The sequence below is a fragment of the Salarias fasciatus genome, unplaced genomic scaffold, assembly GCF_902148845.1.
Source record: "Salarias fasciatus unplaced genomic scaffold, fSalaFa1.1, whole genome shotgun sequence".
NCBI lineage: Eukaryota > Metazoa > Chordata > Actinopteri > Blenniiformes > Blenniidae > Salarias > Salarias fasciatus.
In genome coordinates, this window is record NW_021941403.1 from 172,476 (window position 1) to 189,764 (window position 17,289).

General features: G+C 43.7%; 1 protein-coding gene across 2 annotated transcripts in view; it reads left to right on the top strand.

Moving 5' to 3' along the window:
* Nucleotides 1–17,289, top strand: part of LOC115385756 (class I histocompatibility antigen, F10 alpha chain-like) — a 58,552-nt gene that overhangs the window by 41,179 nt on the left and 84 nt on the right. The window contains exons 3-8 of one of the 2 annotated variants that reach the window (XR_003931165.1): nt 2,686–2,964; nt 3,163–3,477; nt 3,910–3,993; nt 4,123–4,140; nt 4,389–4,874; nt 15,521–15,527. Coding sequence is in view for 1 of the 2 variants with exons in the window: in XM_030087830.1 (XP_029943690.1) it covers nt 2,686–2,964; nt 3,163–3,477; nt 3,910–3,993; nt 4,123–4,140; nt 4,389–4,456 (764 nt within the window). In the remaining variant the exon portion in view is untranslated. Of the gene's footprint in view, nt 1–2,685; nt 2,965–3,162; nt 3,478–3,909; nt 3,994–4,122; nt 4,141–4,388; nt 4,943–15,520; nt 15,528–17,289 lie in introns of those variants that run through there. The other variant, XM_030087830.1, reaches the window with a different exon arrangement.

Here is a 17,289-nt window from a genome sequence, read left to right on the forward strand (position 1 = left end):
TCGCAATGCACGATGGGTAATATCGAGCCGTCTAGGGAGCATCGATGCTCACTACTTTTCAAGATGCATTGTGGGAAATTTCGAGTGCCCTACTTTTTTGCTGTCTGCACATTCAGACACCCCTAGAAATGGTGTCTTCACTATGTAGTGCCCTATGTAGGGAATAGGGTGCACATTTGGACACAGTCCGATCAGGTTCATTAGGCCTTTTTTTTGTATTCATGGTTTGGATTCTTATAAACAGGCCAGTGATTTCTTGCCTACCTTTACATGTTTCGGCTGCCAAGCTGCAGCCTTCCTCAGAAGTGTCAGGTGATGTTGTTGTGACGTGTCTGGTCAGCTGATTTATACAGATTTTGGCGCCAGCTTCCTACTGGGTGCAGTAGGACGACAGCGCCATCTGCAGTCCGACTTCTTCAGTACTGTGTCCCAGGTATGAGAAAGTTGATACGCCCCCTCTTCCCGGTTCACAGTCTGGGGGGCGCGTTTCCGGATCTCGATGGCCTCCCTGATCCAGCGGTGGCATTTGTTGCTTTCCGTGCCGATGATCTGGGCATGATCCCAGTCCATGAGGTGGTTTTCCCTCTTGCAGTGTTCGGAAATGGCAGACTTTAGCTGTTCCTGCTCTGCCTGTCATTTGGAGGAGCGTGTGCATGCTTTAGATGTTTCTTTTTCACATTCTGTGCGATGTTCTTTTTTCCTGATGTTGAAGGCTCTGCCAGTCTCCCCGACGTAGGATTTGTTGCACGACAAACAAGGTATTTCGTAAATAATATTGCATTTGTGTTGTGGCTCTATTTTGTCCTTGGGATGTACTAGTAACTGCCGTAGTTTTATGTGTGGTTTTACTGGGGTGCTGATGTTGTGCTTATTCATGGCCCGTTGTATTCTCTCTGTGATCCCTCTGATGTATGGAAGTGTCACCATGGCCCTGTTTTGTTTCTCAGTTTGTTTAGTTGTTGTTCTCTTTTTTGTGTCTTTGTTTTGTTTTGCTTGTTGGCGGCCTTTGTTTATGGCCCACATCGGATAATTGCACTTTCGTAGTGCTTTTATGATGTGTTGTTCCTCCTCCTTTCTGTGTTCTTCCTGTGTGATTAGTTTGCGCGTTCGAAAAGGGTTCTTACGACTGAAAGTTTGTGGTTAATGGGATGTTCTGACATCCAAAGGAGGTATTGATCTGTGTGAGTGGGTTTCCGGTATATGTGAATTTTAATGCTGCCATCTTCCAGATGTTTTATGTCCAGGTCCAAAAAATGTATTGTACTGTCTGTTTCTTCTTCGTGGGTGAATTTGATGTTGTTTGTGTCATCCAGTGTGTCGAGATGGTCCGTAAGTTCTTGTGTGTGTCTTTTTCTTGTTATTTCCAAAATGTCATCCACGTACCTCTTCCAGAGGGAAAGGCCGCAGTGTGGTGGTACTGTTTTGAGGGCCCGGGCTTCAAGGTCTTCCATGAAGAAGCCGCTCATTATGGCCATACAATAATACAAGCTGACCAGACATGTCACAAAAACATCACGTGACACTTCTGAGGAAGGCTGCAGCTTGGCAGCCGAAACATGTAAAGGTAGGCAAGAAATCACTGGCCTGTTTATAAGAATCCAAACCATGAACATTCGGACACAGCCAAAAAGCTGCGTCAGACCTTTAATGAGTCTGATTTCAACATCGGCTGCTACGAGCAGCAGCAGCAGGAAGTGCTAAAGGAAGTCAGTCACCAGTTAACAAGGAAACCAGTTCATTTGAAACACTGTATTGACCGCTTTATCACAGTTTTTAGCAATTGCACACACACACAGTATGCGTGTGTGTGTGTGTGTGCAATTGCTAAAACCTGTGACAAAGTGTGTGTGTGTGCGTGTGTGTGAGAGAGAGAGAGAGAGAGAGACAGAGAGACAGAGAGACAGAGAGAGTGTATGTGTGTGGGTAACTGACATATCTGGCATCTTTTCGCATATTTCACAACGATTAGCATACTTCACAACTGTATGCAATTTTACTGCATAAAATGGCACAAAACCCCGCATATTCATTTGCATAATCAAGCATTTTAGCTCGCATAATCTGGGATTTAAGTATGCATAATCAAGAACTTTTTCTTGCGTTTTTCTGGAGGGTCTAAGATATGGTGATGCAGAGCAGCTGCTGAACCTCGAGGCTCCAGATCAGCGGCCATGAGCTGCTGCTCTGCTCACAGGGCATCAAGTGAAAAATTTCCTCCAGTCCCAACGAGACGATGAGGAGAAGAATGAGGACGACACATTCTAGTCACATGAGAGCGTTGTGAAGTCAGGCTCAGAGTGGAGGAAATCCAAAGTTTCTGTTGCTTCCTCACATCAATGTGAATCTCACTTCAAGACTTTTCAACATAGCGTCCAAACATTTGACTGCAGCCATTCAGAACCTCACTTCATTGACTTTGTCTTCAGTTCCACACTGAACAAAGTTGCTGAATGAATCCAAACCACTGATTGATGATGAAAAAGCTGCGACGCATCAACATGGAGCTGAATCCAGAAGAAATCCATCAAGTCAGAGTCCTGATCACACACCAACACTCACTCACTCAGTGTGTGTGTGTGTGTGTTTGTGTTTGTGTTTGTGTGTGTGTGTGTGTGTGTGTGTGTGTGTGTGTGTGTGTGTGTGTGTGTGTGTGTGTGTGTGTGTGTGTGTGTTTCTCTCTCTCAGGTGTTCATATTGTCCAGTACATGTATGGTTGTGAATGGGACGATGAAACTAACGAAGTGAATGGATTTCGACAGTTTGGTTACGATGGAGAAGATTTCATCTCTTTGGATCTGAAGACAGAAACATACATCGCTCCAGTTCAACAGGCTGTTCCCACCAAACACAAGTGGGACAGTAACAAAGCAGAGTTGGCTTATTGGAAAAACTACTTCACCACAGACTGTGTTGATTGGCTGAAGAAGTATGTGGAGTTTGGTCGGAGCTCACTGATGAGAAAAGGTAAAATGTTTGGAGTTTGTCTCTCAGCTTCTCTTCTTTCATGCTGCTCTCAGCATCTCCTCTCCTCTCTCCATCTGGTCTTCCTTCATCCCTCTTTCCATGGCCCGTCTCTTCCTGGCTGCAGTGGCTGACATGAGAGAGAAAGAGTGTAGAGAAGAATCCAGTAAAGTGTGAGGTGTCTTCCTGCTTGTTCTCCAGATCTTCCCTCAGTGTCTCTCCTCCAGAAGACTCCCTCCTCTCCGCTCACCTGCCACGCTACAGGTTTCTACCCCGACAGAGCCGACTTGTTCTGGAAGAAAGACGAGGAGGAGCTCCATGAGGACGTGGTCAAAGGAGAGATCCTCCCCAACCATGACGGGAGCTTCCAGATGAGCGTTGATCTGGATCTTTCAGGGCTCAAAGATGAAGACTGGGGGAGGTACAGCTGTGTGTTTCATCTGGCTGGAGGACAGGAAGTCTCCAAGAGACTGGACAAACGGGACATCAGGACCAACTGGAAGACAAATGATGGAGGTCAGAGACTCTTCATTTCACTCTCATTCTCTCCTGTGTCTTTTGTTCCGTTCTGATGTTTCTCTTTGTTGACAGCAGCTTCACTCCTATCAGTGTGTTTTTATCTGCTCAACAGTTCAAGAAGCTCAATAACTTCCTGCTTTTTCTGAGTTTCTCTCGAAAAGTTTTTCTCACCACCGTCCAGTTTTTCTGCTTGTTTTGGTTTTGATTCTCTGAATTCCTGTTTTCTGCTCACATCATTCCGTGACTCTGTGTCTGAGGAGCTCATCTGAAGAAGGAAGAATCTGCTCTGATAACACAATCCACTGCTTCTGCTGTTTCTATGAGGCAGGAGAGGATTATTGATCAGGGGAGACGACCTCTGACAATCCATCTGGAATCTAGATGATGGAAACAGAGACACTCCTCAACTGAGCCGGTGTTTCTCTACAGGACTTCACACTGGACTTGTTGGACTGGCCACTCTGGCAGGCTGCATCTATGTACTCGTCATCTACTTGAAGAAAGGACCTCAAGGTAAAGTAGAAACTCTCCTTTCCTCATCAGGATCATTGATGTGTGTGTGTTGAACCTGAAAGAGGGTTTGGAGTGGAAAAGAGTGGTCGTCATGGTAACCTCCTCCCTCTTTCTCCTGCTGTTTTTCAGGGTTCAGAGCCACTAACAGTGAGTACTTTCCTATTTCCTTTCATCAGGATGTTTCAGTGTTGTTTGATGTTCCTTTCTGTTGTTTCTGCCTTCAAGCTGACTTCTTGCTTTGGAACATGTTTCATGTGTTTCATTGTTTTTAGGAGGTTGTAGATTGTGTCTCTGTGGTGTCCAAGTTTCTTCCTTTGGATGTTCCTCTTCAGTGAGTTCTCCTCTTCCTTTCAGACACAAATGACTGAGAACAAGTTTTGCTCTTTGTTTTCCAGCCTCTGAAACTTCCCCTTCATCAGGAGAAGATCCATCTATGCAGAGCATATCAGAAACCTCTTCATGAAAGGAAGAGTCCAGAGAGGCTCCAGTCATTGAGTCTGATGGAGCAAGAGCCAAAAGAAATGATGGAGAAGTTGCTGATTGCTCCACTCTGAGCTGCTCTCCAGGATGAAACATGAAATGAATCAGTTTCCATTTTCTTAATATCAGAGTGAAGTGATGAGGATGAGGGGATTACGGTAATCCAGGTTGTCTTCAATAGATTAGAACTGATGTGTTGAGCGAGTTTCTCTCCTCCACTGATTTCCTCCTGACTAAACTATTGATCTGCTTCATTCACTTGTTGCTTCTCATCACTTCCTTCTGATCTTTTCTTGGTTTTATTTGATCTCAGATGGTGAAATGTTTTCTTTGCAGAAACCAGGAGCTTTTTCCTTTAATGTGTCAGTTCCACAGATTCATTGGTGGTTTCATGAGATGTTGTTTTTATTTTTCAATCGTATTTATGGTGTGTTTTCAGCCTCTGAATAAAGTTTTCCATAATCCAGAATCCCTCAGTCTTCTCATCTTTTTCGGATTTATATTTTCTTGTTTTCCATCTTTGTTTGAGATTTCTAGTATTCTCAGTCGTTACAAAGTGTTTCCTGAAGTGACTCCATGTAGAACAAAGAGTTTCCTGAAGTGACTCCAGGTTCTTCAGTTGGTTGGTTGGTTGAATGGAAGATGGAACTGGAACCCTCCACTGACCACAGCCAGAGGTTGGACCAGGAGATCTCCACTGTTTCTACTGCAGCAGCTCATCATGTCCACATCTGGAGTTCTGGAGTTTCTTGATGTTCCAGTTTGGTCCTGACAGAAGCTTGGCAGTGCTCGGCCTCTCTTGGCCTTCAGCAGTTGGAGAATCTCTTTTGCTGAACCACAGGAAGGAGTTGATCAGCCTGTCAAGAGGAAGATGAAATAATCTGAGGATGAATATTGGAACCTGTGACAGCTTGTGTGTTAATCTTCTGAACTTGATGACCTTAAATCTATTTCCATGATGGAGTCATTTGGCCGACGGTTCCACGGCGACAACAAAGGTCAACACAGGTCAATCCTTGGGCCACTTCTTTTTTCTTTTTTCTGCTCCCTCTGGAATCTGTTCTACGGAGGTTTCATGTATCCTTCCATCTTTATGCTGATTACTGTCAAATCTCTGTGCCTCTGAAGTGTGAAGATTCATTCAGTGCTGCTCTTTTGGAGAGCATTAATGCCACTAAGGACTGGATGTCAGAAAATGTTTTGTGTCTCAGTGACAGTAAACTGAGGTTCTTCTGGTTGGTCCTAGTGAGGTCAGCAGTAAACCTGTTCACTTGGGGCCTTTGACTCAGTTTGTTCAGCCCACTGTTACCAACCTTGGTGTTAAAATGGACCATGACCTCAAGCTTGATAAGCAAATTAGTGCTGTTGTGAAATCAAGGTTTTTCCATCTGAGACAACTTGCTAAGGTGAAGTCTTTCCTCTCAAGACACAGTTTTGAAATACTGATTCATGCTTTTGTTACAACTCGGCTGGACTATTGTAACGCTCTTTCCGCCGGCATTGAGGAGAGTTTACTGAAGCGTCTGCAGCTCGTCCAAAATGCCGCAGCTCGCCTTTTAACTGGCAGACGGAAATATGATCACGCGTCGCCTTTATTGTCGTCACTTTATTGGCTTCCTGTCCGCTACCGGACTGATTTTAAAACTCTTTTATTTGTTTTCAGATCTTTGAATGGTCTTGCTCACCATATTTGTCTGAACTGTCCTTTTGTGCCGGACGTCGTCTCAGATCAGCAAACAAGGCTCTGCTCGCGGTTCCTGACACAAACTTCAAATGCAGGAGTTACCGAGTGTTTTCTACTGTCGGTCCGAAATTGTGGAATGATTCACCTCTGCACATGAAGCAAACGGATTCTCTTCTTGTTTTCACGTCCCGCCTTAAAGCTAGAGTAGACGATGTTGTCCTCAAGCACTTTTTGTCATACTGAGTGAAATGCTCCTCGCCCCCTGGGAGAAGTCAATACATTATGTGGACGGAAAAAGGTGCAGAAAAAATCTGACAACTGTAGCGGCCACAGGACAGTAAAAACTCCGACCAATCGTAAGGCGTGGACCGCTCTTCAGGAACCAATCAAATCCCTTCGCCGTTCTACCAGCCTCCTGCGCGTACATTTCAATGGCGTGCACTGACCCTGGTTCAGTGCGCGCGCACGTTGCCAAGGAGCTCTCGGTGCTCACGGCTCGCGTGAAAAATATAAGGAAGCGGAGCGGGCGCGCTGCGCTCCTATGCGCGTTGTGTGCGGGCAGTCAGAAAGGTTAATAACATTGGAGGCAATCACAAACTCTGTGCGAGTGGCGCTCCCGTGCGCGCGCGCGGCGCTTCCGCATCCAGTGCGTTCGCTGCCAACGGGAGCTCCTCCAATGGGGTGGGAGCTGGGCGGAGCCTTGGGGAGATACTACATTCGTGCTGCATGCTAGTTTTCCAAGATTGCCGACCCTAGTGTAGCACCTATGCTATCAGGCAAAGATAATCAAGCTACTGGACCAGATATAGGCTCGATGGAGTGGTGAGTGAATGAATAAACAACCACAGCCAGGTTAAATTCAAATGGAAAAGCCGGCATAAATTTATTTACAAGTTGACAGACAAACAAATAACAAATACTGGCACTTAACTCAGTTAACGCACCCTTGAAAGAACCCTTTAAGTTGATTTCACCTTAATCTTTCAGTTGAGGTTCAAACAAAAGGTTTAGTTTAGTTCCTTTTTATGTTTCAATCTATTTTTAGTTCAGATGACCGGTCATGTAATTCTATGGGTTTTCAGTTAGAAACTACAATAAACTGCTTAATTTTGGGTTTAAGCTCTATTTTATGTTCTATATGTTCACCCTTTTCACCTTTTGAATCAGTTTTGCAACTTCAAGTTTACACCAATGGCACCTTTAAAGTTTACAAAATTGTCAAAAATCAAAATAAAAACAATACAAAATGCAAAAGCAACTTCAGAACAGCTTTTTCTAAATGTTCTTTGGCTTAGCAAACACTTCTTATGTCCTTTCAGCAACGTGTCCCGTTGATGAAAATGAACCTTTAAAGTCTTTGGATCCACAGAAAAAAATGTCAATCTCCTACCGAAACCTTGGCAGTGAGTTCGTGGGTTGTGTTGCCTGTGTAGAAAAGGACCACGTGATGATGTAGTGCAGTCCGATGAGTTGTGCTCCTTGGGTAGGCTCGCCTCTGTGTCACAGTGAGGAGTTCAACCCCAGAAACTTCTCCCAACTCCTCCGGGGGGAATCAGAAACCTGGCCTGCAGGACAGGCCTTGAAGAATATAATTTTAGTCCATTTATAGAAATAAAACCTCTCTAAAACTAAAACTGAGCTGCCTCACGGGGCTACGTGACTAACTGAAAATTCAAGATGGCAGCTACTCCTTGTCCAAACCACTCTGTAGTGCAGCTTAACCAACTTCTTTTCACACAAAATGCACTCAAAACACATAAAATAAAACACTTTCTGGCTCAGATCACGTCAATATGAAATTACAAAACATAAATGTGCCATTTTCAACCGTGTTGATCAAGTTTGAATGTGAATAGACATCTTGTTTACAACGAAAAAGCACACTGTGCAAAGACAGGCAAAAAACGACAAAACTCACCAAAACTCTTCTGGTAGTGGCTAAAACTCCTTTTTTGGCTCACACCCCTCCTCCGGTTCGGTTAGACAAGAGTTTTGCGCTGATATCTCTTAGTATTTCTCGTAGCTTTCTGTTAATGTCTGATCTGCGTGCCGGCGAGATCACCGTGCTGCAGCGGCTGCTCTCTCGTCTCACGCAGCTCGCACGGGTGGGGGAGGGGCGCGTTTGAAAAACTTTATCGAAACAAAAGTGTAAAATACTTTTTCTTTTTAAACAACATTAAAACCAATGAATTACTTATATAAATGATAACAATATTTATGTAACAACATTTTTAACTGTTTTTGTAATGTTTTTAATAAAGTTATTTATTCCTATTTATTGACCCATTTTCTCAATCATTAAGTGCTATGTTTATTTGTAACGGGGGTTACACTAGCTTTAAGACACTTCTTTTCTTTGGCTTTTAACTAGTGTGAGACTGTATTTTACTGAAAAGTTGCCAGTGTTGTCTTATTAATATGTTTATGTAGTAGTAGTAGTAGTAGTAGTAGTAGTAGTAGATTTATTCGGTCAGTATGGAAAAAAAATAAACATTGTTGTTGTGGAATTTTTGGTGAATCAGAGCCAAAGATGACGAGTCAAGGTGTTGACGCTGCACAAGGAGGATTTATTGAGGATTGCAGAGGAAGCACACACAAATCAGCTGATTGAGAGCAAGGCTGTTGCTCCGGAGAGAATCCAACCCGACTCTGGCATGACTTCCGGCCACGCCATCTCATATAGATCTCACGAGACTAGCAGACGCTGTTTCCAAGTGACTTCAGACAAAACAGAGCGGCCTTCACACTGTGTTCCTGAGAACTTTGAAAACAAAGCATTATTCCACATCAATCCCTCCTGTTGTTAAATTTCAATTTAAACAAAACCAGACACAAAATAAATTTGAATTTTAACAATAATCTAACTCACTATCGGAGACAGTAAAGCCAGACAAAATAAAACCACTTTTCATTTGTGTCACACGTCAATATTAATGTTTCCCATAAACATTAATAAGATCAGTTCCTCCAAGTGCATTGTCATTTTTATTTTATATGTCCTAAGTTACCTATGTTTCAACGACCATTTCCAACTGATCCACTGTCACAGAAACACCAAGCAGCACTCAGTCATGGATGTACAATTTAAACAAACCAGCAACCCATGGGACAGTGACAGCTGGAAATACCTTCATGCCAAACAATCAATCCTGGTCCAGGCCAATCAACCAGGAAGGCAAAAGACAATCAGTGGCCGCGATGTGTCCAATCAAGCTAAACTAAGAAAAGAAAGAAAACCCCTTAAAATTAGCAAACACATTGAACAACAATAAAACACTGAACATCTGGTCGTTCTCAAAGTCAGTCATCAATGTCAATGTTAGTTTGTTAGTAAGTGTGTTTGTCAACCGTAACACAGTCATAGTCACATTCACACATATTCAATTGAGCAGATATTTCAAAGGTAAAATTAAAACCACAGAACATGGCTTCATAACCCGACCTCCCTGCTGACAGGCACTCTGTGCTTTATTCACCAGCAGCAGACTGTGACGCATGTACTACGCATCCGTCGCCCCGAACCAAAACCTGCTGCATTGATAATCTCTGCTGGAGCATCAGCTGCTCACAGACTATTTAGGAGCCCAGGATCACAATCAGGAGTCTGCAAGAGAAATAAGCATCAGGGTGAAACCGTGATCCATGTGTCCGAACCAGAATACCTGTAGAGAACCATCCCTTCTCCTGGAATAGAGCTGACAGGGCGGTCTGTAGCCAGGCAATCCCAGACCAGAGGCTGATGTTTAGTCTTCCTCCAGATGTTAACCCTCCTGTGACATTGTCTCTGTTCCAGTCCTGCAGAAACATCCTTGTGTGGTTGTTCTTAACACAGAGTCTACAGCTGAAACCAAAAATCCAGTGACGACAGCATTCTGCCAGACCGAGAAAAGACAACGTCTCTTCTTTTAGTCTGTAGTGACAGATTAGACCACAGTCCAGGTCTTCCCGAAGACCAGGACCGGTTCTTCTCCTCCTGATCTTCTCCTCCAGAACGTGTCCAAGGAACGTCACTTTCAGCTGCAGCTGGGCTCAGGATGCTCGGTGGCCTCCCTCAGGGAGACAGTTCAGGAGTAGAACAGTGTCAGGCTCTTCAAGCTTCCTTCAACCTCTTTAGGTGAATGCAGGCAAATATTGCCTTTCAGGATCCAATCCGAGTGAAAATAATGCAGCAGACAGGTCAGACAGGTCAACGACTGGATAGTAGCATGCGTCAGAGGTCCAAAAGACAAAATGATTTTAAAATCAGTAGATTTTGAAGTAGTAGATAGTACAGTTCAGTTGATTTCTATAAAATCTTGGAAAAATGTCCACCCATCAGGTCCTCCTCGTGTTGGTGTAGAAAGAGTCGGTACTAAACATCACTGAATCATTCAATGACTTCATAAAACATTCAATACCTCCCATGACTTCTGGACAAATATTTTATTTTCTATCTCTAGCATTTAGCTCCAGTGTGATTCTTCGAGGTTTAGTCGATGCTAAATCTGAGTAATCTCTTTATAGTTAGTCCACAAATTCTCCAACTAAATCAAATAAGGGTGCAAATGTAATTCATTTCAGTAGATTTCAAAGTTAGGAATGTAGATTCATAGACAGTAACAAATTCTTGTAGCACAGTCATGTAAAAACATTGTCATGCTAGTTTTGTTATGTCGAAGGGGAAGGTCGAGATAAACCTGTTGCTTCTGTCTCCCCCTTCCCTCAGTTTGAAAACCCGGAATGTGACCTCCAAGTTATTTCATTGAAACTGTATTGAAACAAATTCATTTAATTAATTCACTTTAATTCTTCACCCATCTCAGCAATTGGTCAATAATTAAAACCATTTCACTAAAGCCCCACACCCTGTGTTCAGGTTACAGTGATGTGGGGGAGAAGTGACCATCATGGAGGCTTCCTGCTGCCTCTGGTTCAGTCTGATCAGGACTGTTCAGCCCGTCGACCCACTGATATCTCCCTAGTGACTTATAAAACAAACAAAACACATAATTCATTCAAAAGCTAAAAAAGTATGGAATTTAAAACTCTTTAAAGTCTAATCTCTCTTCCCCCCAGTGTGTGTGTTCATGGCCTGACCTTGTCGTGGTCATGCTGCCTCATATTTTTCATCACGTTGCGGGACGCCGTTATCACGTCCGATGTTTTCACGTCCGATGTTTTCACGTCGTAATCAAACCCACCGCCTCCACAGCCTCCTCCCAGCCAGCCACACACCAGGAGCAGCCGTCTCCAAGAATGTGTCCACTGCTTTCGCAGTCACAACATCTCCCCTCCTGTATGGAAAGTCTCAGCAGAACAGAAGAACAGAGAATCACCACACATGTCATCATCATAGAAAAACCAATTTTCTCGCTAAAATCTGAGTTTCGTCACTCCTATGTGTGTGTGTCTGCACTTCCCGCTGCTGACAGAGCTTCTCCCTCCCGGTTGGCTGGTGCAGTGTAGCTGGCCGTGAGGATCGGGGCTGTGGATCGGAGCGGCGAGTGCCTGTACAGGACTTTATAACAAAACAAACACTCAAGAGAGAAAAACATATTAGTATATTATCATATTTGTCTATCAAACAATGTGACTGGTGGACCTTCGTCTCCATTCTCTCACTAGTGCTGATATTTTCTCTGGATTGTTTTCTGTTCAGGGTCCTCGGCTCCTCAGCAGTCTGATAAGGAGGAACCACTGAAAGAACTGCTTTCTGCAGTTCACTTTGGAGGGTTTAAAATAAACTGGAAATTTATGAGTTTTTTTATGTTGCAATCCCAACAAGTTGAACTCCATGTTCAGCTTGTTTTTTTTTTTTTTAAAAAAACAGATGCTATGCGGGTTAACAGTTTTGTCAAAAAAATTGATAGCCTCAAATTAAGGTTGTCTTTTCTCTTTAACACAATCATGAATAATCATCCTGAGAGTTTGACCTCAGGGAACCGTTCTCAAACCTGTCAATGGCTCAAGCAGTGACCTCTGACCCTGCACACAGCTGGCAGTCTTGGAGAAATCAGTTTTCTCTCAAACATACGGTGGCCCTGAGGTGCAAAACACAACGGCAAATGAGAAAACACGACACAAAAAGAGAAAACACAACACCAAATCAGAAAACACAACACAAAAAGACAAAACACAACACCAAATCAGAAAACACAACACAAAAAGACAAAACACAACACAAAAAGACAAAACACAACGCCAAATCAGAAAACACAACACAAAAAGAGAAAACACAACACAAAAAGACAAAACACAACGCCAAATCAGAAAACACAACACAAAAAGACAAAACACAACATCAAAAGAGAAAACACAACACAAAAAGAGAAAACACAACGGCAAATCAGAAAACACAACAGCAAATCAGAAAACACAACACAAAAAGAGAAAACACAACGGCAAATCAGAAAACACAACGCCAAATCAGAAAACACAACACAAAAAGAGAAAACACAACGGCAAAAGAGAAAACGGAAATCGGGTGACATCAGTCTTCTTCTTCTAATGATTTCCGGCAGGCTGTACGCTTGTTTAGCGCAATGCTGCCCCTTCAGGTTAAGTAGTGGGTGACATCAGTCGTCGCTGATTGGACGAAAGAACTGGTCCGTCCTTTGAACCAGAAAGAGTCACAGTTCGCCACTAATCCAATGCCTTGGATCCTTAAGATGCAGTAAAAAACGTCTGTTTTTTTAATAAAATGCCGTAAAAAACGTGCGTTTTAAATCAGCAAGACGCGCGATTTTTACGTCGTTGTATAAGATGTTAATGAGCTCTGCCCTCAGAAAAACACAGCCAATAAGTCTAATTTTTCTGAAGCCAATCAGCAGAGAGCACAGCGACACCAAAACAATGGATCCAAGACATTGCCAGCTTCTCTGCTAGAATAAATGACTGAAATTCAGAGGGTTAAAATATCGATTTGCACGAATTATAATCACCATGGCTGAAAACGCTGTGCTGAAAACGTGTGGGTAGTACAAAAAAACAAAACAAAACAACCCTTGATCATCACATTTTCAAAATGTATTAAGTCAATATCTGTACATACTTCTATATATTATAGCTCCAGTTATATTTTAGTAGTAGTAGTGTTATATTTTAGATCTGTTGTATATCAAGTTCAATGTTTTCTTCTTTTTGATTTCGATTACTTATTCTTTATTTGCAAATGTCCTCATTTATTTGCACCAGCTTGTTCTATGAGCCTCCATAACTAAATGTCTTCATGGTGAGATAAATAGTCTATTCTGCTCTTTATGAGGCACAGATCTGCTCATAACTGGGTAAAATTCATAATTTTTTTTTCTGACAGAAAAAACAGTTTGCTGTTAAAGGTTTAGTTTCAAACCAGTCTTAGGACTTGTGCAGAGACTACATGCTTGTCAACATGAGGCCAGCTCAGAAGAGTTGGTTGATGACAGGAGAATTGTTTTATAAGGCTGTATTTAGTGACAGTGTTGTTTAAAGCTGTAACAGGGTAATATTAAATCAGTACTGGCTTCTCCCTACATGTAGATGATACTGGCTCCACCTTACCTTTCGCTCTTCAACTGCAGTCAGACTGAAGTGTGTTTCCATAAAGCACCGTTACTGTAACATGTCGCAGTGCAGAATTGTCTGGATTGAAGTTCATGATAATCACCATGTAAAATATTCAAAACACCACCATGTACATCCCTTACAAATGGAGTTATTTCATTTCCATTCAGCACCACTACTTAGAAAGAAATGCCAAATGCAAAAACACTGCTGTGCTTGTGTTGAGCAAGAACCAGTGAATTCAGACACATATGGGTGTGAAAACGGTTTTTATTGGAAAGGACATCAACACCACCAGTTGTTGAGTTACTCCTGTGGGTTCTCGGGGTCTGGACCTGCAGAGAGACCCGCTGCAGGGACATCTGAAGGCCTGGCTCTGCTGCTGCTGAGAGGCCAAATCAGCCTGATTCAGCCTCACTGCCCTGCTTCACCTTCAAGGAACTGCAGGTTCAGACGCCGCTCCTCCTGCTGCTCCTCCTGATGGACATGCCGTTCATCACGCTGCAGCTCCCAGCTCACCTAAAGCCTGAATTTCTCTCAGGGGCTCCGTCAGGTCTGGTTGGTGCTCCAGCCTCCTCCTGGGTAAAAAGCAAAGGGGGAAATAGAGCAGTTCAGCAAGACACTACCACCCACACCCTGCCTCCACCCATCAGACCCTGTGGTGCAGCTGGTGGAGACGATTTTGGACAGTAACATTGCTGGATGTAATTCCCAGGGTGTAAATGCAGAGTGTGACCTATCAGCTGACTGCTCTGCACTTCTGTAATGGATTAAATATGATCTATTGTCGTTTGTCCAGCAGTTTTTGCTACTTCACCAGTTTGTGTTCACTGTAACACTGGACGAAGAGAGCTGTTCAGCGTAAACATCCACAGTTCAGAGCAACTGGAGCTGCAGAAACAGCAGCATAGATTTATTTCACTACTCTGCATCAATAGTACTGCACACTGGGCCCTGTATCCAGCTGGAGCAGCAGTGGTGAACGCATCAATGTGATACTTGATAGAATTCTGCTTGATAGAATACCAGTATAGATGCTGAATCGTTTCCTGCATTATCTACAGCATGAACAAGGCTGCTGCTCACCTCCCAGCTGCTGGAGCTTCATAACACAGGAGAGTCCGGCTGGAGGTGGATGCTCCATCCTGACGACGCTACATCTCTCTCCTCCACCCCTGGGCCCAGAGGAGGACGACTGCTGTCCTCCTGCAGAAACGTTACACAAACCACATGGAACACCACGACGCTACATGGCTGGGTGCAAAGCTATCTAGCCTCGCCGCGTGCTAATGCTAGCGCGCTGCGTGGATACACTTTTAAGACAAAAACCTCAGATTTCAGTGGTAGATAGCGGCATGGTAACACTGGTGGTTGTACAGTTCAGAGTATTAAAACTTACCATCAGCTCCATCTCAGCCACAGTCCACACAGCCTCTCCTCCGTTTCTTGCATTTTGCGCGGTGCTGACCGGGTCTGAAGCCGATAGAGAGCAGCCGCTCGGAGACGACGGTGTTTTTTCCCTTTTTTCCCCATTTGCGGTGATTTTTCCCCCTTTTTTCCATTTCTAACGGCACTGTTCGGTTCCGTTGAACCTCCTCTGCAGTGATGGAAAGCAGCCGTTGCTCCTCCGGTGAAGACCGGTGTTCAGTAGACATTTTATAAAGGTTTGCGTTGCTGTCGCGGTGAGACCGGTGGAACAGATCGTCACAGATGGCTGGCTGCTTCGCAGGCTAGAACGCCGCATATCCGATCCGAACTGAGCAGACCGGAACCGTACCGAAGCTGTGGAAAAGGGGCTTCAGTGGCGAACTGTGACTCTTTCCGGTTCAAAGGACGGACCAGTTCTTTCGTCCAATCAGCGACGACTGATGTCACCCACTACTTAACCTGAAGGGGCAGCATTGCGCTAAACAAGCGTACAGCCTGCCGGAAATCATTAGAAGAAGAAGACTGATGTCACCCGATTTCCGTTTTCTCTTTTGCCCTTGTGTTTTCTCTTTTTGTGTTGTGTTTTCTGATTTGGCATTGTGTTTTCTCTTTTTGTGTTGTATTTTCTGATTTGCATTCGTGTTTTCTGATTTGCCGTTGTGTTTTCTCTTTTTGTGTTGTGTTTTCTGATTTGCCGTTGTGTTTTCTCTTTTTGTGTTGTATTTTCTGATTTGCCGTTGTGTTTTGTCTTTTTGTGTTGTGTTTTCTCATTTGCATTCGTGTTTTCTCATTTGCCGTTGTGTTTTGCACCTCAGGGCCACCGTAGTCCTCTCGGGTTGTAAGGATCATGATTTGCACGATTTGCCACAAATATTGGTCTTATCCACTCTACTGTGTAGCCAGTGATTCATTTCAGGACGAAGTATTATTAATCTCTTCATATTTTTGAAACAAGCAGTTTTTCATGGGAACTGGCCTCAATCATCTTTCTGTCAATGAATCCAATGTATTGATTGATTTTTCAAGTTTGTAAATCAAGTGAAGCCAAATTGAAAACACCAAGCCCTCACTAGTTTGACAGTTTGACTGAATCAAATGAAAGATTGAAGCCCAAAGAGGATTTTCACTGAGTTGTCAGTGTGAGAACTGCTGCAGGAGCCTCCTCCTCCAAAACATCTGATCCAAACACTCAAAGAGCCACAAGCTGCAGCAAGATTCCACCAAAGCAAAGTCAATCCACAGGGAGGAAGGAGCCCCGTCCTGGAGAGCAGCTCAGAGTGGAGCAATCAGCAACTTCTCCATCATTTCTTTTGGCTCTTGCTCCATCAGACTCAATGACTGGAGCCTCTCTGGACTCTTCCTTTCATGAAGAGGTTTCTAACATGCTCTGCTCCTCACTGCTCCCCTGTCAAGACAAAGAAAGACAAAGAATCCTATGTTAGTGGGATTCAAACCACTTTTAACCTGGAATCCATGTTTGTGTCCACACAGCAGATCAAACAGAGAGAAATGTGTCCAAAGTCTTCAGTTCAAACACCACATGTTCATGACATGTCACATCTGGAGCTGGACTGGAGTGTTGGAGACTACGGCCTGATTTCTGACATGCTTCACTTGATGGACTCACTTTCTTCATGGCTGGATCTTTTCCTCATAAAGTTTCAGAGGCTGGAAACAAAGAGCAAAACTAGTTGGAAACACATGAAACATGTTCCAAAGCAAGAAGTCAGCTTGAAGGCAGAAACAACAGAAAGGAACATCAAACAACACTGAAACATCCTGATGAAAGGAAATAGGAAAGTACTCACTGTTAGTGGCTCTGAACCCTGAAAAACAGCAGGAGAAAGAGGGAGGAGGTTACCATGACGACCACTCTTTTCCACTCCAAACCCTCCTCCAGGTTCAACACACACACATCAATGATCCTGATGAGGAAAGGAGAGTTTCTACTTTACCTTGAGGTGGTTTCTTCAAGCAGACGATGAGTCCCATGATGCAGCCTGTCAGGAGGAGCAGAGCAGCAACAACTCCTCCAATCAGTCCAATGTTAACCCCTGCAGAGAAACAGCTGCTCAGTGAGGAGTGTCTCTGTTTCCATCATCTAGATTCCAGATGGATTGTCAGAGGTCGTCTCCCCTGATCAATAATCCTCTCCTGCCTCATAGAAACAGCAGAAGCAGTGG